This window comes from Leptonychotes weddellii, chromosome 13 (genome assembly GCF_054177405.1).
Source record: "Leptonychotes weddellii isolate Sample4059 chromosome 13, ASM5417740v2, whole genome shotgun sequence".
Classification (NCBI taxonomy): Eukaryota; Metazoa; Chordata; class Mammalia; order Carnivora; family Phocidae; genus Leptonychotes; species Leptonychotes weddellii.
In genome coordinates this window covers 55,103,193-55,127,816 of record NC_138381.1, presented here as the reverse complement: position 1 = coordinate 55,127,816, position 24,624 = coordinate 55,103,193, and the positions used below count along the sequence as shown (strand labels likewise).

Here is a 24,624-nt window from a genome sequence, read left to right as displayed (position 1 = left end):
CCCGAGCTGAGAGCCCGCGCCTGGGCTCCGCCTCTGCAGCCGGCTTCCCTGCTCCGTTACCTGGGAGCTCTGCCGCACTCAGGCACCCCCGGTCTTTCTGTGACCCCAAGGGTCCTGAGACCACACTGTCCCGGAGGGTTCCACCCCCCGCTTAGCCACCGGAGTGACGTCCCTCAGCGGAGCAGACTTTTAAAAGTTCCGATTTTGTGCTCCGTGATTCTACCACTTGCCAGAAATGGCCGATGGAGGCCCCCTCCCCCGCCGTCTATCCTCCGGAATATTGCCTCGGATTCACTTCTCCGCACGTCCTATCTTCCAGAAAGTGGTCGCTTTTCTGATGAGAGAGTTGTTGCTCTTCTTTTCTTCAATCTCCTGTTGAGTTTGTATGTGTTCAGAATGGTTTGATCCCTATCCAGCTGAATTCCTGAGAGGAGACCAAATCCAGGTCTCCTACTCCTCCGCCATCTTGCTCCGCCCCCAGTACTACTACTTCTTAAATATTTCTGTTGAATGTAGTTGACACGATGTTATGTTAGTTGTAGGTGTATCACAGTGATTTAGTATTTCTGTGTGTTATGCCGTGTTCACCACAGGTAGCCACCATCTGCACCACATAACGCTAGACTACATTCCCTATGCTGTATCTTTTGTACCCATGAGGTACTCACTCCATAACTGGAAGCTGGTCTGTGCCACTCCCCTTCACGCATTTTGTCCATCCCCCTACCTCTCTCCCCTCTGACAACCACCAGTTTGTTCTCCGCATTTCTGCATCTATTTCTGCATTTTATTTGTTTATTCATTTGTTTTGTTTTTTAGATTCCACGTATGAGTGAGGTCATATGGTATTTGACTCTCTTTGTCTGACTTACTTCATTTAGCATAATGCCATCTAGGTCCATCCATGTTGTCACAAATGGCAAAGTCTCACCCTTTTTTATGGCTGAGGAACATTCCATTGTATATACATATATACCACATCTTCTTTATCCATTCATCTATCGATGTACACTTGGATTGCTTCCATATCTTGGCTATTATAGATAATGCTGCAGTAAACATAAGGGTGCATATAGCTTCTCAAATTAATATTTTTGTTTTCTTTGGGTAAATACCCAGTAGTGGAATGACTGAATTGTATGGTATTTTGTTTTTAATTTTTTGAGAAACCTCATATTGTTTTCCATAGTGGCTACACCAATTTGCATTCCCACCAACAGTGCACAAGGGTTCTTTTTTCTCCATGTTCTCACCAACACTTGTTATTTCTTGTCTTTTTATTTTAGCCATTCTAACTCTCTTATGTCTCTTAATCAGACATAAGGTGATAGCTCATTGTGGTTTTGATTTTCATTTCCCTGATGATTAGTGATCTGGAGCATCTTTTTGTGTATCTGTTGGCCCATTTGGAAAAACGTTTATTCAGGTCCTCTGCTCATTTTTAATTGAATTATTTACTTTTTTGGTGTTGGATTGAATAAATTCTTTATATATTTTAGATATTAACCCTTTATTAGATATATCATCTGCAAATATCTTCTCCCATTCACTAGGTTGCCTTTTTTTTTTCTGTTGACAGTTTCCTGCACTGTGCAAAAAGCTTTTTGTTTTGGTGTAGTCCCAATAATTTCTCTTTGCTTTTGTTTCTCTTGCCTTAGGAGATATATCTAGAAAAATATTGCTACAGCCAATGTCAAACAATGTATGCCTGTTTTCCTCTAGGAGTTTCATGGTTTCATGCCTCACATTTAGGTCTTTAATTCATTTTGAGTTTTATTTTTTTGTATGGTATAAGAAAGTGGTCCAGTTTCATTCTTTTGCGTGGAGCTGTCCAGTTTTCCTAGCACATTTACTGAAGAGACTGTCTTTTCCCCATTTTATATTCTTGCCTCCTTCGTGGTAGATTAATTGATCATGTAAGTGTCAGTCTATTTCTGGCTCTCTATTCTGTTCTGTTGATCTTTGTGTCTTTTTGAGCCAGTACCATACTGTTTTCATTACTCCACCTTTGTATTATAGCTTGAAACCTGGGGTTGTGTTACCTCCAGCTTTGTTCTTCTTTCTCAAGATTACTTTGGCTATTTGGGGTCTTTTGTGGTTCTAAACAATTTTTAGTATTATTTGTTCTAGTTCTGTGAAAAATGTTATTGGTATTTTTTTTGAGAGTTTAGATAAACCACATGTGGTTTTTTTTAAAAAAAAATTTATTAACATATAATGTATTATTTGTTTCAGGGGTACAGGTCTATGATTCATCAGTCTTACACAATTCACAGCACTCACCATAGCACATACCCTCCCCAGTGTCCATCACCCAGCCACCCCATCCCTCCCACTCCCACCATCCAGCAACCCTCAGTTTGTTTCCTGAGATTAAAAGTCTCTTATGGTTTGTCTCCCTCTCCAGTTTCATCTTGTTTCATTTTTTCCTCCCTTCCCCTATGATCCTCTGTCTTGTTTCTCAAATTCCTCGTATCAATGAGATCATATGATACTTGTCTTACTCTGATTGACTTATTTCGCTTAGCGTAATACCCTCTAGTTCCATCCACATCGTTGCAAATGGCAAGGTATCATTTTATTGTTGGCTGCATAATATTCCATTGTATATATATACCACATCTTTTTTATCCATTCATCTGTTGATGGACATCTAGGCTTTTCCCATAGTTTGGCTATTGTGAACATTATTGCTATAAATATTGGGGTGATGTTATTGGTATTTTAATAGGGGTTGCACAGACTCTGTAGATAAGAATAATGTATAACTTTTGATTCCCCCAGCAATTAACTGCTTAAAGCCTAATATGGACCTTACTGATAACATAAACAGTTGGTTAACACATATTTTATATATGTATATACATATGTATTATACATTATATATAATACTACATATTATATTATTATATATTATGTGTAATATATACTGTATTCCTACAATAAACTAGAGAAAATAAAATGTTATTAAGAAAATCATAAAGAAGGGGCGCCTGGGTAGCTCAGTTGGTTAAGCGTCTGACTCTTGATTTTGGCTCAGGTCATGATCTCAGGGGCGTGAAATCAAGCCCCACGTTGGGCTTTGTGCTCATTGGGGAATCTGCTTGAGATTCTCTCTCTCTCTCTCTTTCCCTCTGCCCTTTCCACCTGCTTGCACTCTCTCTCTCTAAAATAAATAAATCTTAAAAAAAATCATAAGGAAAATACATTTACAGTACTATTCTGTATTGATTGAAAAAAATCCACATATAAGTGGACCCACGCACTTCAAACCAGTGTTGCTCACGGGTCAACTATAGTTGGTTCTCAGTAGAGCATCACTAGCTGGGAGTAGTAGCCTGTTCTAGATACACATAAGGCAGGTGTGTTACTGTACTATTTTAGCGTTGAGTTCCAGGTGTCGAGGTGGTCAGTTAGGTCCAGGAGCCCAGCTGGAAGTCACAGCCAAGCCTTCATTCACCGCAATAGTGCAGGCAAAGAGGTAAATAAACTCCAGCTCCCCAGTGTTCCACCCGTACCATGGAACAGCATGGGAGGGGCAGGTGACAGGCTGGGGATGGGGAGACATGTCTCTCTACCCAGAAGCCCCAAAGGAAAGGATGCTGCTTCTTAGGGACTGGGGGAGTGCAAGGGGTTGGTGGTGGTGGAAGATGTGGACAGGAAGGTGCTGAGTGGAGGGAGGGAAGTGGCTCAGCCAAGGCCCCAGTGCTGGGGTGGCCTGTGAGTGCAGCATCTGGGCTGGGAATGCAGACACACTGAGCAGGGCTGCCAATAGCCTGAGACCTCTGTGTCCCCAGTGTCCCGAGAGTTCTGCCAGGCAAAGCCTCCTGATGGCCTCTGGTCAGCCCAGAAGGATCGCAGGATCCCGGATCCGGGTATGGAGCCGGATGCCTCAGATAGATTTGTTTGAGTATAACTTTAATTAAAACCAAAAGAAAAACCGTTTAATGAGAGCATTAACATTGATTTTCATTTCACTCTGTGGGCCGCAGCATCTTGGCCGCCCTGGGCCACTGTGGCCCGCTTTACAAATGTAGGGATTGCCTGCTTATTCCGGGTGGTTATGTGTTTCCCACCAGCCACCCATGGGACACCGTCATCAAAGCTGCCATGAGGAAGTACCCGAATCCAATGAACCCCTGTGTCGTGGGAGTTGACGTGCTGGAGCGCAGTGTGGACAGCCGGGGCCGGCTTCACAGCCACCGCCTCCTCAGCACCGAGTGGGGGCTACCCGGCTTCGTGAAAGCGGTGAGCCTGCAACTGCTTGCCCCGCCGCGCCTCCGATGGCCCGCTTCCCCGCGTGCCCAGGCTACACCCGCATTGCCCCGCCCGGGCTCCACCCGCTTGCACCCAGGTTGTCCCCGCTGCACCTGCATCTGCCCGGCAAGTGGCCATCTGCAGGAGGTGACAGCCTTTCCTTAGAGCACCCACTCAGGACTTCAGAGAAGCCTGCGAGATGGTTTGTTTCTCTGTAAACTTCGTTTAGTTTCCATCTCCGTGGTGTGTGGCCCGGCTTCCCCAGCCTCGGCCCTGGCCCCACCAGCCCAGAACCCTCTCGCCCCGTGTCCACTGGGGCCGCCCTAACCAGATACTACAGACTGGGGGCCCCAACAGACACTTGTTTGCTCATAGCTCTGGAAGCTGGAGGTCCAAGATCAAGGCGCGTGCCGGGTTGATTTCCTTGAGGACCGTAAGGGGAGGGTCCGGTCCAGCCTCTCTCCTTGGCTGGCGGACTGCTGCCCTCTTGCTGCCTCTGTAGGTGGTGGTCCCTCGCCTCACACAGCCCGGCTGTCTCCCTCTGTGTGTCCTAATCTCTCCTTCTTATAAGGACACTGCTCAGACTAGGATAGGGTCCACCCTAATGAACCCCATTTAAACCTAATTACCTCTCCAAAGGCCCTATTTCCAAATACAAGTCACATTCTGAGGTGCTGGGGGTCAGGACGTCAACATATGAGCTGTGGGGGACACATTCAGTCAATGACAAGTCTCTTCTGCAGAGCCATCAGGGAGGTCGTTGAAAATGTAAAGCCGAGCACGACTTCCTCCTGCCCCTCCCCGGGCCCCTGCTCTCTTCTCAACACAGAGTCCCAGCGCTGACATGGGCCCAACACCCCAGTGAGCCCACCTTCTCCCTCCCCTGCCATGCCGGCCTCTCACTCCGCCAGGAGCTCAGCACGTGGGGCTGGGCCCAGGAGGCATCATCGGCAGCTCACCCGGCTAACCCCAGGACTCTGCCTGGTGCCTCTCCCTTCCTGGCTCTGCCACCCGGCAGAGGGCCCTCCCCACGCTCCCTGCCCCTCGCCATTTTCTTTTCTGTCAAGCCATTTATTACTGTCCTACACTCACCTCTACCTGAATTCATTCACTGGACCAATGGCGGCCTCGGCTGCTGGGGCAGAGGCACTTGAGGAGCTGTGCAGGGCTGTCCATGGCTGGATCCCCAGTTGTGTCTTTCGTTGAATAGATAAAGGACTTAATTAGTAAATGAAATTTGTGTTTGATGCTACAGAATGAAATTTTTGACATGTCACTATGCTAGTTTTGCTTTGTTTTTTAGATTTTGGGAACCAGTAGGACTTTGACATACATCAAAGAACATTCTGTTGTGGATCCAGTAGAAAAGAAAATGGAACTTTGTTCCACCAACGTAAGCAATGGCCTAAGATGAGAAAGGTGCTTGGTATTTCCTGGTGTGGTGGGTAATGTCTTCATTTAATTTTATTTCCAGCCCACCTTTGGTCTAAGTGATCTTTTATTTTTAGTAGAAAGGCTGAATTTATTTAGCAGTATTTTATTTACCTTTTTATTCCAGTATAATAAATGTACAGAAAAACACACATAATGAATTGTCACAAAGTGAACACACCTTTGTAACCAGCAGACAGATCAGAGACAGAGTGTGACCATCCCCCAGGAGCTCCCCTTGTGCTCCCTTCTGGTGGGCGCCCCCACCCCACCCTCAAGATAACCACTATCCTGACTTCCAACAGCAGAGGTGATTTTTAGCAGTAATTTTACAAGCACCTTTTCCCCTTCACTCCTCTCTCACTCAAAAGAATTTATATTGGCCTACTGCACATTTAAAAAATGTGTTGGGGAAAATGCATGGGCTAGATATGGTCTATTTTTATAAAATCGTATTCTATAAAAAAAGCTTATCAGCAGCTTTGTGCTCATTTACCTGGATGCTAACCCAGAAGGATTATGCTTTTGTATGACTGCTGATGGCTTGGCGGTTTGAAAGTGCCTCGAAGGCCAGGCCAGACTTAGGTTTGGGTGTAGAGGACAGGTGACGGTCGCCGGAAGGAGTGGCCAGGACTAGGTTTCCCTGGGACTTAACGTGGTGGCACTCCCAGGGCCTAAATGTTTCTTCTCTTCTGGCTTCAGCGAGTGCTGATTTGGGGATGGAAGGGTATGGGCAGATGTCTGGGAAGAAATGCAAGAGAAATAGAAGCTAAAGCCATTTTTTGTTTCAAGATCACACTCACAAACCTGGTGTCGGTGAACGAGAGGTTGGTGTACACTCCGCATCCAGAGGACCCTGAAATGTAAGTCACTGCATCCTGGGATTGACACGTTGAATTCCAGGCTTGGGGTGGGCCGGAGCCTACCCTTGGTCAGGGCTACTCAGCCCCTTTCCTGGCTGCTCTTCTGCAGGACTGTGCTCACACAAGAAGCCATCATCACTGTGAAGGGGATCAGCCTCGGCAGCTATCTGGAGAGTTTGATGGCCAACACGATATCATCCAATGCAAAGAAGGTACGGCTCTCGGTCCCGGGCCCCGTGTGCACGCCAGGGGCCAGATTAAGGGGCTGAAATGTATCATCCTACCGAGGGCTGTGGCCCTCCATCGCCAGCGAGCTTGTGATGTCACAGCCTTTTCCACTGTCACGGTCAAAACCGGCCGCAGGGAAAGCTGTCCCAGGCCTTGGGGGGAAGCGTTGGGTGAACGTGGGACACAAACGCAGTGGAGGCGAGTACGGCATCAGAGAGCCAACTAGCACAAGGCTCAGTGCGCAGGACAAACCCCGCACATGAACGTTGTCAGGCAGGGTGGTCAGGAATCGTAGTTTCCCACTGAACAGGCTTTGGCTGAGCCTCCCGTCTGCCAAGCTCCCCCAGACTTAACTCCCATCTCTGTGCCTCCCCTCTGGCAGGACTGGGGAGTAAGGTCTGTGGAGGTGGCAGGAGAAAGGTGGGACCCCAGGTCCCTAGCGGGAGGGCTGCCTTCGTGAGGCAGACACTGCTCACGGAGTCCAGGTTGTCCTCCTTCCAGCAGAGCGAGCCATGGAAAGAGCTTGGATGTGTGGCAGCCATTGCACGAGTTCAAGGTAACGTCACCTGCCAGAGCAGGGCCTTCACTTCTCACCTTCACTTCCCTCCCAGGCCGATGTCTTCCTGGCTGTCCTCCCCGTCCCTCCTCTCTCCTGGTTTATTTTGATCAGAAGTAATTCTCCATTTGGGGGACCAGTGGGATGCCTACCATGCTTGTCACAATTTAACGGGAAAACTACTTCTGCCTTGCATGTAGCTGCAGCACTGATAGAAGAGCCAGTCTGCCCTATTTTTAAGAAAAATCCAAATTTGAGCAATGTTGACAGTCACTCAGCTCAGTTCAGGGAAGGCAGGGCAAACACAGTGCCCAGAGCTGCCTGCCTCGTGTCCATACTGAAGGCCCTCTGGGGAGGAGACAGAACTGTACTCACTTTTGTGAGTCCAGGGTCTGGCCGGGGGCAGGCACCCTAAATGTTTGCTGGAAAAAATAAGTTACAGGAGGAAAGGACTACTTGGTGAGGCCAAAGCCACCCCGAGACCTCTTATGAGAAAAGGCAGAGGAAACTCAGTGAGGCCAAATGAAAGTCTTTTATTTCACTTTATGTGAGGGGTTGCATGTTGAAGGCCTGCCAGAGAATCACTTCCTCCCCCGACCTGTGTTGCCACGTGGTAGCATGCCCAGGAGACAGGAGAAGGAGAGCAGGTCATCCTGGGGTTTGGGTGGGATGAGCCCTTGAGGAGGCTGCGAGGCCGCCCGCTGGTCGGGCTCTCAGGAGGGGACAGTGCAGCTGATGGGTGCCGAGGTGGGCACAGCCCAAGCCGGTGTGAGAATTTCAGGCAGAGTATCTACCACCTGATTTCTGAGCTTGAGAAACTACCCGGTCCAGTGAAGATTGTTCAGGAACGGTGACTGCTGTATCTCTTTTAAAACGGGCCATGCTACCAAAATAAATAAATAAATAAATATTTAAATAAAAAATAAAACGGGCCACGCTTTCCTCGTGCCCTTTGAAGTGCAGGCTGAGGCCTGCTGTCTGCAGCGAGGGAAGCAGAATTTCTTACACCATGTTGAACTCTTTCTGTGTTGCTCCAGGGGTGGGCTGCTATTGAGTGGATAATTGAAAATTCTGAGCGCGCTGTGAGCTAACGGGGTCTGCACCTGCACCTTATGATGAACAGTGGTAACTATAGTGCTCTTTAACCCCATAGAGAATTAAGCATCTTGCTAACCATGTGCATGGTGTGCGGCGCTGGGTGTTTCAAGGTGCGGCTGCATGCGTCTCCAGCCCTGTGCTCCTTAGTATCTTCTGGAATGGAAACCGCCATTAGTTCATCCTCTTCCTAATTCATCTCCTTGTTTCATGGCAGGATTTATTTCCCAGGAAGACCTGGATATTGGTTATCTGGTCTCCAAGAGAGGCAGTTCAGCATCTCCCAAGCTGTTCTCAGTACCTGCTTGCTTAAACATTTCCTAGAATTAGTTTATCATCAGAAAAGAGGCTTTCACGAGTAGTTCCAGACCGATCAGATGGGAGGGTTTTTTCATTTTGGGCAGGATCTGAATATTTGCACATGTTCTTATAAAGAATGCCCTGTGCCCTTGCATCAGTGCTGTGGGTCTGGGGGGAGTCCTGCTCCTCACTTGCTTTAGGCCAGCACCCAGCCATGTAACTGCCACTGGCTCCTTTCTTTTAGTGGCAAAAGCCATTTCTAGCATCTTCTTGAGCTTCACAAACATTCCTTGGTTTCCTAGGCCACCAGTGGCTGGACTGTTAGAAAGGAATTTGACACTTAATTGGTCAACAGTCATCTTCATACTTCATAGGAAAGTCAGAGAGTTTCCTGCTTCCCTCTGTTTAGGGAATCCTAATACTCCTGCCTTGAAACCCTCACCCTGTTGACCTTCCATACTGTGCTGCTCTGGGCCCCGCTTCCCATGGTTGGTCTCTCTGTCTGTCTGCAGCATGTGTGTACACACTCGGTGCCTCAGTCAGCAAACGGGAGCCATGTGGCTCAGCCTCCTTTAAGAACTTCCTGCTGAAGCTTAAGTTTGCAGAAGACCTTCACCTTGAACCCAAGGTCACGATCTGCCGCTGGCTCTCTCTTCTTCCACGGATGCACCAGTAAGGTGACCTCATGTAGAGAGCCCGCCTGCCTGGTGAGCATAGTGTGTGTGGGCAGTGTGGCGTGTGTGATGTGTCACTCTGAGCTGTGGACTCTGTCACATTCTCTTTCCTCATAAACTAGGGCTAAACTGCCTCAGTCTTTAATCAGATGCCTCACCCAAAAAAATTAAAGAAGAAAGAGAGAAAGAACAAAAGAAAAAAAGGAAGGAAGAAGGAAAGGAAGAAATAAGCGAGCCTTGAATATGGTTCGCCCCGTCTGGGAGAGGTGTGGGATCTGCTGGAATCTGCCCCTTGCCTGGTCACAGCCTCCACCGGGCTTTTCGGCAATGACCTCTCAAGACAGGAGGCCCGTCTGTTGCAGAGTGAGACCCAAAGAAGGGAAGACCCCTAGGAGGGCGAGGGCCGCAAAGCTGCCACGGCACCGCTGCCCACAGGCCAGCCACCCCCGGGCCAGTGTTATCAGATTGCTCTTGTGCCTTGTCTGTCTTCCCCTGGGCAGCAGCTCCCAGCAATTTTCTGCTGACTCTTGGGATCTTACTAAACAACTCTGCTCTTTCCTGATGACTCCCCGTTTCCCTTCCATGCCCCTTGGCCAACCGTCTGCACTGCCAGTCTCTTCACACATATCTGGCCACCGTTGGTCACGTCAGATGCTGCCGCCGTGCAACCTTCTCACCACTGTTAGTGCAGGTCTGCACACGTTGGAATAGGGGCGTCCACCCCCACAGTGACATGTGTGGTGATGGTACCGTGAGCTCTCCCACCACACAGTTGGAATTGGTCAAGGGAGCAAAGCGCTCTGCTCTCAGGCTGTGGCTGGCTTGTCCTGGGTTCTGGGACCAGCGACCTCCGGGGCTGAAGGCTTGTGTTACTTGTCACTGTTCACACCCATCCATGGGGAGGCTCATGCACATGGAGCCACTGTGATGAGATGGTGGCGAAAGTGTTTGTGAGCTTGAGCTGTCCCGTTAGCTTTAAGGTACTTCCAGGTGGGAATTTGAACTTTCCTGTTTTCACAAGGAGAATGTAAAATCTTTCAGTCTGCTTTGAATTCTAAACACTTCAGAGAAGGCCTCCCCCATAAAGGATGAGTAGAACTGTGTTCTACCGTTTTTTTAGATAGTGCTTTTTGTTTGATAATAGTATGTCTAATCTAAAATGAAATGATATTCATTTATATTTTTACCAGAATATTTTAAGCTTATAGCTCCTGGTAAAACTGAGTTAAAAGATTTATGGTAAAATAACCCCCCTTACTCCTTCTGCAAAGCACGTTTCTACACTTCTGAGGGGATGCTCAACTCTTTTGGCAGTTTTTGGCTTTTACTGCTAGATTTCTAAATAAGCATATCCTGCTATTTCTTGATTTGCCAATTTTAGACATTATCTAGATATTACTTACCTTTTTGCTAAAGTATTATTTTATCTCTTTTATCTCTTCCTCCCCACTCCTATTCCCCCAAAATAGCTATATTGTTTATGGTTGAAAGCACATTCAGAGTTTCCATAATTCTGAAAATACAAATACATCGCTATTGCTTATTGCCAAGCCATAATTACATTTTCTTTCTTATGCAACTTTTTCCCCCTTGGGGATAATAATTGTCTTATTCTTTTCATTTATTTAATTATATATTTTAAAGGTCTCTGGCTGAGTCCTTCCACACTCTTAATCGCTCTCTGCAGTACCTTGTGACGTCATTTTCCACAGGTCAGTCTTTTTGGGCAGCACACACCCTCCCAGTTTCCCTAGCGCCATCTTTTCTGGAAGTTAGGCCTTACTCTCTGACCATGTGGCTGTCATCCCTTTTTGTGGGCATTTCTGGACATTTCCTTGATCTTCTCCTCTCCTGGAGCCCTTCTTTCCCTGCTTCCCTGCCTTCCTCTTTCTCTTTCCTCTCATGGGATGGGGAAGAACATCTCATCATGGCTTCTCAGACTTGGCAGATCTGAAAATGGCTCTTCTATTCTCATACTTCGTTCATAGCATCGCTGGACATATAATTCTAAAAAAAACCAAAAAAACAAAAAACTTTCACTCAGAATTTTGAAGGCATTGTTCTGTTGTTTTCCACTCAGATTATCGATTCTCTATATGTGACTTATTTTTTCTCTCTCTGAAAGCTTTTTGGATCTCTTTATCCACGATGTTATGAAATTTCATGCGGTTAAGTCTCATTTGAAGTGAACTTTTAAAATTCATTGTGCTGCACTGTGCATATTAAATTCCTGGTTTTGATATTGTATTATAATTATGCAAGATGTTATTGGGGGGAGTGGGTAAAGGGTACATGGGACATTCCTGTACTATCTTTGCAGCTTCCTTTGAATCTATTATAATTTCAAAATTAAACATTAAAAAAATATAAATAGTAGCATCATGGAAAATGGTAGAGGCAGGTGCTCCCAGAATTGGTCCCTCCACTGAAATAACCAATAAGCTGGCAAAAAATGACAGAATCAACTTCTGTAGAACCATGGATTCTAATAGAATACTTCAACCAGGGGAGCACTTAGTGAATCTAAGTCCTATCTAACCTACCCTGCAGATTTTGGACTTGCCAGCCTCCATAATTATGTCAGCCAATTGCTTAAAATAAATCTCTGTCTATATGTACACATCCTGTTGGTTCTGTTTCTCTGGAGAACCCTAATACATTATTTTTTTTTATTTTTTTAAAGATTTTATTTATTTATTCATAAGAGACAGAGAGAGAGAGAGAGGCAGAGGGAGAAGCAGGCTCCCTGCTGAGCAGGGAGCCCAATGCAGGACTCGATCCCAGGAGTCTGGGATCATGACCTGAGCTGAAGGCAGACGCTTAACCATCTGAGCCACCCAGGCGCCTGAACCCTAATACATTATTAAAGCTAAATTTGTATCAGTTCAAATTAGATTTTTCTGAATTTAAGATATTAATTATAATCACCAGGGTAACCGGTAAGAAAATAAAACATCCAGAAAAGAAATAGGAGGACTCAGAATGGTAGTGTACCATTGTGGAAAAAAAAAAAAAAATCAAACACAACAGACAAGGATGGAAAGAATTCATGAACAGAAAATTATGAAACTCACAGAAAACAACTAACAGTGTAAGAAGTTAGTGTCTTTTTTTAGCATTCATTACTTTAAAGATAAATAGATTAAACAAACCAATTCAAGGACAGAGATTGGCAGAATAGATGAAAAAACATGATCCTACTATATATGCTGTCTATCAGAGACTCACTTTAGATCCAAAGACACAAATGGCTTGAATGTGAAAGGATGGAAAAAGATATTCCAAGTAAATAATAACCAAAAGAGCTGGAGTGGGCAACTAATAGCAGACAACATCTACTTTTGGTCAAAAATTGTTACAAGAGACAAACAAGGACATTATACATCAATGAGATGGTCAATTCATCAAGAAGACAAAAGTTATAACCATTTACACACCAAGCGACAGAGCCCCCGAATATATGCAGCAGACATTAGCAGAACAAAAGGAGAAAGGCAATTCTACAATACGTGACAAACTACGAGAAACACACAAATTACCAAAACTGATTTAAGAAGGAATAGAATCTCAACAGGTCTATGACAGTTAAAGACATTGAATCAATAATTAAAAACCTTGCAACCAAAGCCTCTCAGAGGGCAGCATAGGAAGAGCACCCTGCAGTTTGGTGTGATACCCCAGCAGATGGGCTGAGGACAGGCGTCTGGTCTGACTGCTGACAGTGCCCAACAGTGGCTCCAGACCCATAGCAGGCAAAGAGAGCCATTGCAGTTGACTGAACTGAAGGCAAATGCATCTCAGGCACAACAGTAGGACACACATAGCCCACATGGGAGACATCTCTGAAGTGCCTGGTCTGGTGAACAGGAAGCATTGTGCGGCAGGACACCACAGGTCCTCTTCTTCATAAGTCCACTACTTTCAAGATCAAGAGATGTAGCAGACTTTCCTACCCATAGAAACAAACACAGACAAAATGAGGAGACAGAGGAATATGTCCCAAATCAAGAACAGGACAAAAATCACAGCACAAGAACTAAATGAAATGGAAATAAGCAATATGCCTGATAAAGAATTCAAAGTAGTAGTTATAAAGATACTACAGGACTTGAGGAGAGGGTGGAGAATCTCAATGAGACCCTCAACAAAGAGATTAAAAAAAAAAAAGAACCAGCTAAAGATGAACTCAATAACAGAGATAACAAATACACTAGAGAGAATCAATAGCAGATTAGAGGAGGCAGAAGAACAAATCAGTGAGTTGGAAGACAGGGTAATGGAAAGCAACCAAGCTGAATAACAAAAAAAAGGAAAAATGAAAAAGAAAAAATGAGAATAGGTTAAGGGCACTCAATGACATCAAGTGTGATAATATTCACATTATAGGGATCCCAGAAGGAGAAGAGAGAGAGAAGGGGGCAGAAAATTTATTTGAAGAAATAATATCTGAAGATTTCCCTCATCTGGGGAAGGAAACAGACAGAAGGGACAGAAAATCCCTTCCTCCCGAGGTGAAGAGAGTGCCCAACAAAATCAACCCAAGGAGGTCCACACCAAGACACTTAATAATTAAAATGGCAAAAGGTAGTGATAAAGAATTTTAAAAGCAGCAAGAGAGAAAAAAAAAGTTACATACAAAGGAAACCCTATAAGGCTACTAGCTGATTTTTCAGCAGAAATTTTGCAGGCCAGAAGAGAGTGGCATGATATATTCAAAGTATTGAAAAGAAAAACCCTACAACCAAGAATACCCAGCAAGGGTATAATACAAGGAGCAATAAAGAGTTTCCCAAACAAAAGTTAAAAGCGTTCACTACTAAACCAGCCTTGTAAGAAATGTTAAAGGGAATTCTTTGGGGAAAAAAGTCATAATCAGGAATAGGAAAATTATGAAAGGAAAAAATTTCACAGATAAATGCAAACATATAATAAAAGTAGTAGGTTAATCACTTATAAAACCAGTAGGGAGTTTAAAGCACAAAAGCAGTAAAATCAATAATATCTACAAAAATCAGTCAAGGAGTTCACAAAAGGTATAAAATATGACATCATATACATAGAACGTGGGGTTGGGGGAGTAAAAGTTTAGTGCTTTTAGAACTTAAGTGACCATTAACTTAGTAATATACATTGCTGTATGCATGTTATAGATGAGCCTAATGGTAACCACAAATCAAAAATATGTAATAGATGCACAAAAAATAAAAAAATCCAAGCATAACACTAAAGAAAGTCATCAAACCACAAGGGAAGAGAGCAAGAGAAGAAAGGAACAGAGAACTAAGAAAACAACTGTAAAACAAACAACAAAATGGCAACAAATAAAACCTATCAATAATTACTTTAAGTGTAAATGGCCTCATGCTCCAATCAAAACATAAGGTGACTGAATGGATAAAAAAGCAAGACCCATCTATATGCTGCCTACAGCAGACTCACTTCAGACCTACAGACACATGCAAATTGAAAGCAAAGTGATGGAAAAACATTTACCATGCAAGTGGAAGCAGAAGGAAGGCTGGAGTAGCAATACTTATATTGGACAAAATAGACTGTAAAATAAAGACTGTAACAAAAGACAATGAAGGACATTTCATAATGATAAAAAGATCAATCCAACAAGAGGATATAACAATTGTAAAATATGCATCCAACCTAGGAGCACTTAATATATAAAGGAAGAAACTGACAGTAATACAATAATGGTATGGGACTTTAATACCCCACTTACATCAATGGATAGATCACCCAGACAGAAAATCAACAAGGAAACAGCAACCATTAGACAAGATGGAGCTAACAGATGTATGCAGAACATTGCATCTGAAAACACAATACACATTCTTTTCAAGTACACATGGAATATTTTCCAGAATAAATCACGTTAGGCCACACACAAAAAAACTCAATAAATTAAAAAATTCAATAAATTCAAAAATATCACTCATCTTTTCCAACCACAATGGTATGAAACTAGAAAGCAATCACAAGAAAAAAAACTGGAAAGAACACAAATACATGAAGAATAAATAACATGCTACTAAACAATGAATGGGTCAACCAAGGCATCAAAGAGGAATTTAAAAAATGCATGGAGAAAAATCAAAATGAAAGCATAGTGGTCCAAAATCTTAGGGACACGGTAACTCTTCTACGAGGGAATTGTATAGCAATACAGGCCTACTTCAAGAAACAAGAAAAAGCTCAAATAAACAACCTAACCTTACACCTAAAGGAAAAAGAAAAAGAACAAAGCCCAAAGCCAGTGGAAGGAAGGAAATAATAAAGATTACAGCAGAAATAAATGAAGTAGAGCCTAAAAATGAAATAGAACAGATCAGTGAAACCAGAGCTGGTTCTTTGGAAAGATTAAAAAAAAAAACCAAAAACCTGATAAACATTTAGCCAGACTTATCAAGAAAAAAAAAAGGACACAAATAAATAAAACCAGAGACGAAGGACAAAACACAACAATCTCCAGTGACAACAGAAGACCAGGACCAGATGCCTTTACTGGTGAATTCTACCAAATATTAAAGAGTTAGCAAAAATCCTTAGCAAACTCTTCCAAAAAGAGGAGAGAATACTTCCTAACTCATTCTGTGAGACCAATATTACCTTGATACCAAAGTTAGGCAAAGACCCCCAGAAAATAAATCTACAGCCCAATATCCCTCATGAATACTGATGCAAACGTGCTCAACAAAATACTAGCAAGCTGAATCTAACAGCATATTAAGATGCTATACACCATGACTAACTGAGATTATACCAGAAATGGAAGGATGGTTCAACATACAAAAATCAAACAATGGGGGCGCCTGGGTGGCTCAGTCGTTAAGTGTCTGCCTTCAGCTCAGGTCACAATCCCAGCGTCCTGGGATCGAGCCCTGCATGGGCTTCCCTGCTCTGCGGGAAGCCTGCTTCTCCCTCTCCCACTCCCCCTGCTTGTGTTCCCTCTCTCGCTGTGTCTCTCTCTGTTGAAAAATAAATAAAATCTTTAAAAAAAAAAATCAAACAATGATATGTACCTCATTAATAGCACTAAGAGGGAAAAACTCACACGATCATCTCAGTTGATGCAGGAAAAGCATTTGAAAAAACTTAACACACTTTCATGAGGAAAACACTATTCTGGGAATAGATACAAGAATTCTAGAAATAGTCTAGGTATAGGAAAGAACTTCTTCTACATGATAAAGCGCATTTTTGAAAAACCCACAGCCAACATCCTATGCAATGATGAAAGACTGAAATCTTTCCCCATAAGATCAAGAACAAGACAAAGACGTCCACTGTCATTACTGCTATTGAACATTGTTCTAGAAGTTCTAGCCAGAGCAGTTAGACAAGATAAAGAAGTATTAGGCATCCAAACTGGAAAGGAAGAAGTAAAACTATCTACATCCACAGATGACATGATCCTATAGATAGAAAACCCAATGAAGAAAGAATCCACAAGAAAGCTAATAAAAGAATTTAGCAAAATTAAAGGGTAGAAGATCTACACATAAAAATCAGTTGTGTTTCTTTACACTAGCCATGATCAACCTGATAAGAAAATTAAGAAAACTGTCCAATTTACAGTTGCATCCAAAAGAATAAAATACATAGAAATAAAACAAGAAAGTGAAGGACTGTACACTGAAAATTATAAACACTGCAGAAAGAAATGAAAAAGCCTGGGTGGCTCTGTTGGTTGGGTGTCTGACTCTTGATTTCGACTCAGGTCATGATCTTGGGATCATGAGATTGAGCCCTGTGTCAGGCTCCATGCTCAGCAGAGAGTCTGGGATTCTCTCTCTCCCTCTCCCATTGCCCCCTTCCCCCTGTGTGCACGCTCTCTCTCTCTCTAATAAATAAATAATCTTTAAAAAAAGGAAGAAATGAAAAAAGACATAAATGAATGGAAAGACATCCCTTGTTCATGGGTTGGAAGACTAATAATTGTTAAGATGGCAGTACTACCCAAAATGTTCTAAAGAATCAAGGCATTTCTTATAAAAACTCCTATAGTTGTTTTTTTTTTTTTTTTTAAGAAATGGAAAAGCCCATCCTCAAATTCATATGGAATTGCAAGGGATCCTGAATAGCCAAAACAATATTGAAATGGAAGAACAAATTTGGAGGACTCACACTTCCCAATTTCAAAACTTCTTACAAAAGCTACAATAATCAAAACAATGTGGGACCAGCATAAAGACAGACAGATAGGCCAATGGAATTAAAGTGAGAGTCCAGAAGTAAACCCATGTATCTGTGGTCAATTGATATTCAACAAGGATGCCAAAACAATTCAATAAAGAAAGAATAGTCTCTTCAATAAATGGTGTTGGGACAACTGGATATCTACATATAAGAGAATGAATTGGACCATTACCTCACACCATATACAAAAACCAACTCAAAATGGATCAAAGACCTACACACAAGAACAAAAACTATACAACTCTTAGAAGAAAACATAAGGGTGTATATTCATGATCTTGGATTTGGCAATGGATTCTTAGATATGACAACAAAAGCGAAAATAGATAAATTTGACTTCATCAAAATTAAAAACTTTTGTGCGTCAAAGGACACTATCAAGAAAGTGGAAAGACAAGCTACAGAATGGAAGAAAAAATTGCAAATCATATTCTGATAAGGGTCTATTATCCAGAATATATATGAAAAACTCTTACAACTCAACAACAAAAAGACAATTTAAAAATGAGCAGGGACGCCTGGGTGGCACAGTTGGTTAAGCGTCTGACTTTTGATTTCTGCTGGGGTTGTGTTCTTTGGGTCATGGGATCAAGCCCTGCATCAGGCTCCCCACTTAGTGTGGAGTCTGTTTGAGATTCTCTCTGACCCTCCCACTCGTGCTCTCTCTCTCTAAAATAAATAAATAAAATTTTAAAAAAGTGGGCAGGGGCACCTGGGTGGCTCAGTCGGTTAGGTGGCTGCCTTCGGCTCAGGTCATGATCTCAGGGTCCTGGGATCAAGCCCCACATCGGGCTCCCTTCTCGGCTGGAAGCCTGCTTCTTCCTTTCCCTCTGCCTGCCACTCTGCCTACTTGTGCTCTCTATCTCTCTGTCAAATAAATAAATTTTTAAAAATCTTAAAAAAAAAAGTGGGCAAAGAATCTGAATAGACATTTCTCCAAAGAAGATATACAAATGGCCAATAAGCACAAGAAAAAATGCTCAACAGCATTATTCACTAGGGAAATGCAAATTGAACCTACAGAAACTGCTCACAAGCACTCGGATGGCTATAATCAACTAAATGGAAAATAAGCATTGGCAAAGATGTGGAGAAATTGGAACCTTTGTTCATATTGGTGCAAATGTAAAATGATACAGCAACTCTACGCCTACTTATATACCCAAAAGTATTGAAGACAAGTACACAAACACTTGTACACGAATGTTCACAGTAGCACTACTCACAAATGCCAAAGGTAGAAACTCAAATGTCCTTCAGCTGATAAATGATCAACAAAAGGTGGTCCAAATATACACTGGAATATTATTCAGCTATAAAAAGGAATGGAGCACAGATACACACTACAACATGGATGAATCTCTAAAACATTATGCAAAATAAAAGAAGCCAGACACAAGAAAGGCCACATACTGTATGATTCCATGTATAAATAATATCTATAATGGACAATCCATATAGTTGGAAAGCAGACTGGTTGTTGCCAAGAGGAGAGGGGAGGGATGAATGGGGGAGAATCTGCTTTAAGCGTTTGAGATTTCCTTTTGGGGTGATGAAAATGTTTTGGAACTAGGTGGAGGTGATGGTTGCACAACATTGTGAATATACTAAATACCGTTGAGTTGTATACTTGAAAAATGGTTAACTTATGTGAATTTCATTTCATTAAAAAAGAGGAAAATATAAGTATATAGCTGTAAACAAATACATACATACATGTATCATGCATACATAAAAACCCAAAACCCCACAACTCATTGTGTCGGGAACTGGGTGGTCCCTTTGGTTCTGGTAATGATTTCTCTGATGATTTCCCCACTATTCGCTCTTCTTCTTTTCTGGAAGTCCACTTAGTCAGATGTTAGCTTCCTAGATTGATCTTGTAATTTTCTTATATTTTCTCTCATCTGTGTTCTACCTTTTGGGAGATTCCTGGACTTCACTCATTTTTATTTGGGCAAATTGTATTTTTAATTCCTTAACCTTCTGTTCCTTATGGCGCCTGTTCTTGCTTCCCACATCCTCCCTGCTCTCTCTGCGGAAGTAGATAGGAAGTGCAGCCTTCTGCCGCAGCTCAGTGTCTCCTCTCTGCCCCTTCGCACGGGAGACTGCCCCAGCTGTCTTTCATCCTGACATACCTGACACGAGCAGAGGTGCGGATGGGGAGTGCGGCTCCTGGCCGATGACGGCTAGGGGTCACTGCAGGGTGACACTGGAGGCTGTCCTTGGCTTTTTCCTTGACGGCCAATGACCTTTTCTCTGGAGTGGTTCCATTTCTCCCAACAAGACTCCTCAAACTCTGAGGGGGTGGGGAGGCTGGGGGGAGGGGAGCAGTACGGGTCTAAGAGCCAGGCTCCCCTGCGGTCCCGTGTGTCCCCTCTCTCCGGACACCCCGAGGCTCTGAATGGCTCGTGTCAGACCCCCTCCACTGCCTCACAGCCCGCGCCCCGGCTTCTTCGGCTTTCGACCTTCTGGTGGTGGCCAGCGAGGATGCTGACTCCGTGGGTTCTCAGTTGTGTTTCTCTTGTATTCCTGATAGTTTTGTGGACAAAGGGCCAAAGGTTTTTTCCCACCATCCTGAAATCAAAGTTCTGTTGGCTTTTATAAACAATATTCTTTCAAAAAATACATAAAAGCAGTCTATTTTTATGGTAAAAAAACCAACCAACAACACAAGACTCGAAGAGTAAAACCTCCCCTTTAGAGGAGGAGAACCTGGCCTCTGCCAGTTAACTCCCGATTTTACGAAGGCTTCCAGAGGTGTTTTATGCAAATGCAAGTTATGGGTTTTTTTTTCCTTTCCTTTCTTTTATTAAACACAGACGGAACCATACTGTATATACTGTTTTGTGCCTGTCTTTTTTCTATTTTTAAGCAACATTGTCTTAAAAAGTTTCCCCTTGAGATTTAGCTGTGTAGCACTGAAGTCTTAATTCCTGAAGGATTTGAGGGCTCCTTGCAGATAAACCCCGGATTTGCAAAGGCAGTGGGTGCAGGGCAGAACATCTGTCACTTCGCTGCAAACCCTACTCTGCCCCCATGAGCCAGTATCAACCGAGACACCGACCCCTTTCTCTCGTGACAGCCTCTTGTTGCACTAGTAGGTAACTCTGTTCCACGGAGGGTAACTATATAGCCTCGCAGAGGTAATGGTTTAAAACTGTCACGGATGGGGTTCTGTTCCAGAGGGGAACATGGAAATTTGTGATTTGGGAAACCACACTGGGAAGCAGGGATAAGAGTATCAGGAAAGGTAGATTGTCTTGACTCCTCCATATGGCTAGAGTGTGCAGGGGACCCCAGTGTAGTTTCCGAGGAAGACTGCATGTTTAGGGCAAGGGTATGTACATGTCAGTTACTCAGCCACTTCCAATTTTTGGTGGCTTGAAAGTGTGGTAAAAATAAGCATAGGCAAAAAAAAAAAATAAGCATAGGCACGTGTTGGGTTTTTAATTCCCCTTTGCTTTCCGTTATAAATAAAAAAAAATGTTAAGGTAGTCATTAAGAAAGTGGTAGCAGTTATTTTCAAAATTTCTTCAGTATGAAAGAGTTGGGCTGTGTAACTTTCATTTTGGTCTGGGAATGGATTCAGTATTTGTGCAGCTCTGTTTGGAATTCACCCCCAGCCCAAGCACAAGTGCTGTATGATACGGTATCATGGAAGCTGGGTGGCCGAGCCATGTGAAATTAAACCTCGCATTTGAATTTGGAAAATATGCAAAAGGTCAACTTTAATCGTATAGTATTGCTTCACAACAAATAATCTGTGGACACTGCTGTTGAGCTGATGTTCGGTAGGCACCCCCAACACTTGAAGGAGGTGCCCTCTGGCAGAAACTTTAGAACAGAAGCGGGCTGGGACCCCGAACTGCGGCGGTCTGCATGTCACCGGGCAGGTGTGCGCACCCCCGGGGGGTTTCTCAGTGCTGTTCTCTCGGCAGGGTCGCGAGGCCTTGGAGTGGGTGATCGGCCGACTTAACACGGAGTTGGAGGGCCTGGCAGCCCCCGCCTGCACCAGAGCGTGAAGCGGCCCCCCCCCACCCCCCCGCGCGGCGCCCGGGACCTGGAGACGCAGGCCCAGCGAAGGTGGCAGCTGATCACCCCCTCCCTCTCCCCGCCCCCCCCGCAGGGGACTGCACGCGCTCGCCCACACTTGGTCTGTCGGAGGGAGCATTCGTGATTAGTGCATGCCTAGAGACATTTAGGAAAGGGACTCTGGGAGAGGAAGTGAATTTGCCACATCTTGGCCTATAGTTACCTTCACCTTTATCTTTACTTTTTTTTTTAATGGAAAGTTTTGTTTAATAAACAAGAAGTTAAATCTCTAATATCCCTTCCCCAGAAGCCAAAAATATCAGAGTGTAAAAGGGAATGGCTTTCTCCCAGCGTTCACATAGAAGTTTCTCGTGGGTTTTAATCCCGAGTTTGCTGTGATCACAACCCCAGGAGATCCCGGGAGGCCCGCCCCGCACCGTGCCGGCTGGGGGCCTCTGTCCTGTGCTCAGCGCTGACCGGCCCCTGCTGACCTTTGGTGACATTTCACAAATGGAACAGTGTTCTGCATGCACGCTGACTTTCCTGACCAGATTTTATCTTCCGCTGACCACAGACCTTAGATTTAACTTAGGATATGGGTTTTTAATTATATGCATACAGCAAATAACATAAAGCATCCCTATTTCATTTTAGTTTCTGAACATGAAATAGGATACCTTTTTCCTTATTTATGTTTTAACTAAACCAACCAGTTTAGTTTTTAGAAGAGAAAGGACTATCGGGAGAAACTAGTTATTTTGATAATGTCATATTACTTGCTTTATTTTATTGCCCAAAGTACATAAATAAATCCAGAATCCTGCTGCCTTTCTTTCGTTTCCAGTGTTACATCCTTGTTATTGTGGCCCTTGAGTTTGGTAGGAATAAAAGTTGAATACATTAGTTACTGTGACCACTCTTCAGCTACACCAGAAGTTGCTGGGTGCTGCTTCCTCTGGGAAGTTGGGCTTTCTAGAGCGGTGTGAGCACAACAGGCCATCCTATGGTCTTTGTGTTGGTAGCCGCCTTTTGGTTAAGTAGCTGCTTCCAGAAGTTTCTTCTAGAAGCAGAGCCAGGTGCTCTCCGGAAACAAAGCTTGTTTCCCTTTTTGTAGGAAAAGTGGTTGTACTACGTATTCTTTGAAGACTGTTCCACCCATTTGGTGTTAGAACCAACTATTAAAACTGTATCTGATTTGAGCCTGTGGTTTTTTGGCTTCTAAAGAGTAGATGACTCTTTGCCTCCAGCATTTCTGTCCTCACATTAAGGAAGGGTTAGGCATGCTTTGATATAGGAGTTAATTGCCGGGTGGTTCTGTTGTGAACTTCATCTTTTTCCCCTGAAGTCATCCCTAGCAGATCTCTCCTTATGGCTGAGCCTTAGTGAAGCCCGATATATTCAGAATGGGTGCTCATAGGTTCTGTTACAGTTCAAGATCCAAAGAAGCGGCGGGGTTATTTAGTTGGGTGACTTGGCAGCTGGGGAGGGTACCCTTCATGTGCCAGCTGTCGGATTACAGTTATGCAGGGGTACATCTGGCCCAGTGTGTGACCACCGAGCTTCAGTTTCCTCATCAGAAAATGCAGACACTGATACCACCTCAAAGGACGGAAACAGGGAGCGGATGGGCAGCGCCTCAGTGCAGCCTGGTGACACGTTGGCCCACGGTGCCGTTAACTGCTGGTGCTGGCCCACCCGTTGGGCCGCAGAGTCCCGTGGGGGGCACCACTGCGCGCAGCTGGAATTGGGAACACTGGGCTTCATTGATGGAACATACTTTTTTTTGTCGTGCGTATGTTTTCACTTTTATAATCGCTGATAAGAGTTAACTGTCAGTGTTTGTAAAAGAGGCAAGTGGGAGGACATTCATGAGTCCTAACTTGGGACTGATTTGGATTTCGGGCCTTGACCGCTCATCATGCTCTATGCTTGTCTTCCACTATTACAGGACAGCTTGCTTAGGGCAGGGCTTGGCCCACTATAGCCTATGAGCTAAGGACGGTTTTTGCATTTTTAAAGGGTTGTAAGTAACCCCCTCACCCCCAACACACACACACAAGAGGATGCCGCAGAGACCATATGAGGCAACCATGCCTATTATTTACTCTCTGGCCCTTAAAGCCAACCCATTTCTTGGGGATTCCACTGCATCTCTCAGTGAGCATGAATAAAACTAGATTTGTTTCCTTTCACCCAACTGCTTTCTGCTCCCCCAGTGCTAAGTAGTGCTACTTCCATTTTCCAAATACAAAACCCGAGTTATTTAAGACTTCTTCCTCCTGCTCTTTCTCTCTCTGTGGCCATTTGGAAACGAAACCTTGCTTTAAAAGGTCTCAGGGCAATTCTGTGCCTTCTCATTTTCACTGGCGCAGTCTGCTTTAGGTGCTTATCACCTTATCCCCACCAGGAGGGCTGGCCACGTCCCACGTGGTCTCCTCCCACACTGAGCAGTGTGTGACTGGTGGGATGCTGCAGAATATTCCACGATGCTCCATGACTTCCCAGGCCAGGCCATAGGAGACACTGTGACTTGTACCTTGCTCGCCCGTGCATCACCTACTCTGGGGCAAGCCAGCTGCCAGGTCATGAAAGACCGGAGGAGCCCTACAGGGAGGTCCATGTGGTTAGGAGCTGTGGGAGGGAACCTTCTTGGAAGCGGATCTTCTAGCCCCAGGGAAGCCCTAAGCTAACTACGGGCCCAGCTGACATCTTGACTGCAACCTCATGGGATGCTAGGCCAGGACCACCTGGCTAAAACTGCTCCGGATTTTCTGACCCATGGAAGCTTGTGAGATAATAAATGTTTCTTATTTCAAGCCACAGTGTCTTGGGGTAGTTTGTTATGTAGCAATAGATAAATAATATTTCATTTTATATTAAATTTGTACAACCACTTTCATTCGGTTCCACTTCTTGTTGACAAATCATTCCAGAAAAATCTCATTATAACTTTCCCTGAATAAAAAGTTACAGAGGG

The 24,624-nt window shown here is 44.0% G+C and overlaps 1 protein-coding gene across 14 annotated transcripts in view; it reads left to right on the top strand.

The window, feature by feature from the left end:
* The window catches only part of PRELID3A (PRELI domain containing 3A), a 31,637-nt gene extending 8,791 nt beyond the window's left edge, over positions 1–22,846 (top strand). Inside the window, exons 2-8 of one of the 14 annotated variants that reach the window (XM_081802613.1) lie at positions 4,080–4,248; positions 5,561–5,650; positions 6,481–6,551; positions 6,661–6,763; positions 7,281–7,335; positions 9,243–9,437; positions 9,527–9,554. In XM_081802613.1, the coding sequence (XP_081658739.1) occupies positions 4,080–4,248; positions 5,561–5,650; positions 6,481–6,551; positions 6,661–6,763; positions 7,281–7,335; positions 9,243–9,406 (652 nt within the window). In that variant the 3' untranslated portion in view covers positions 9,407–9,437; positions 9,527–9,554. The other 13 variants (XM_081802614.1, XM_081802616.1, XM_081802612.1 and 10 more) reach the window with 13 other exon arrangements.
* The last annotated feature ends 1,778 nt before the right edge of the window (positions 22,847–24,624 follow it).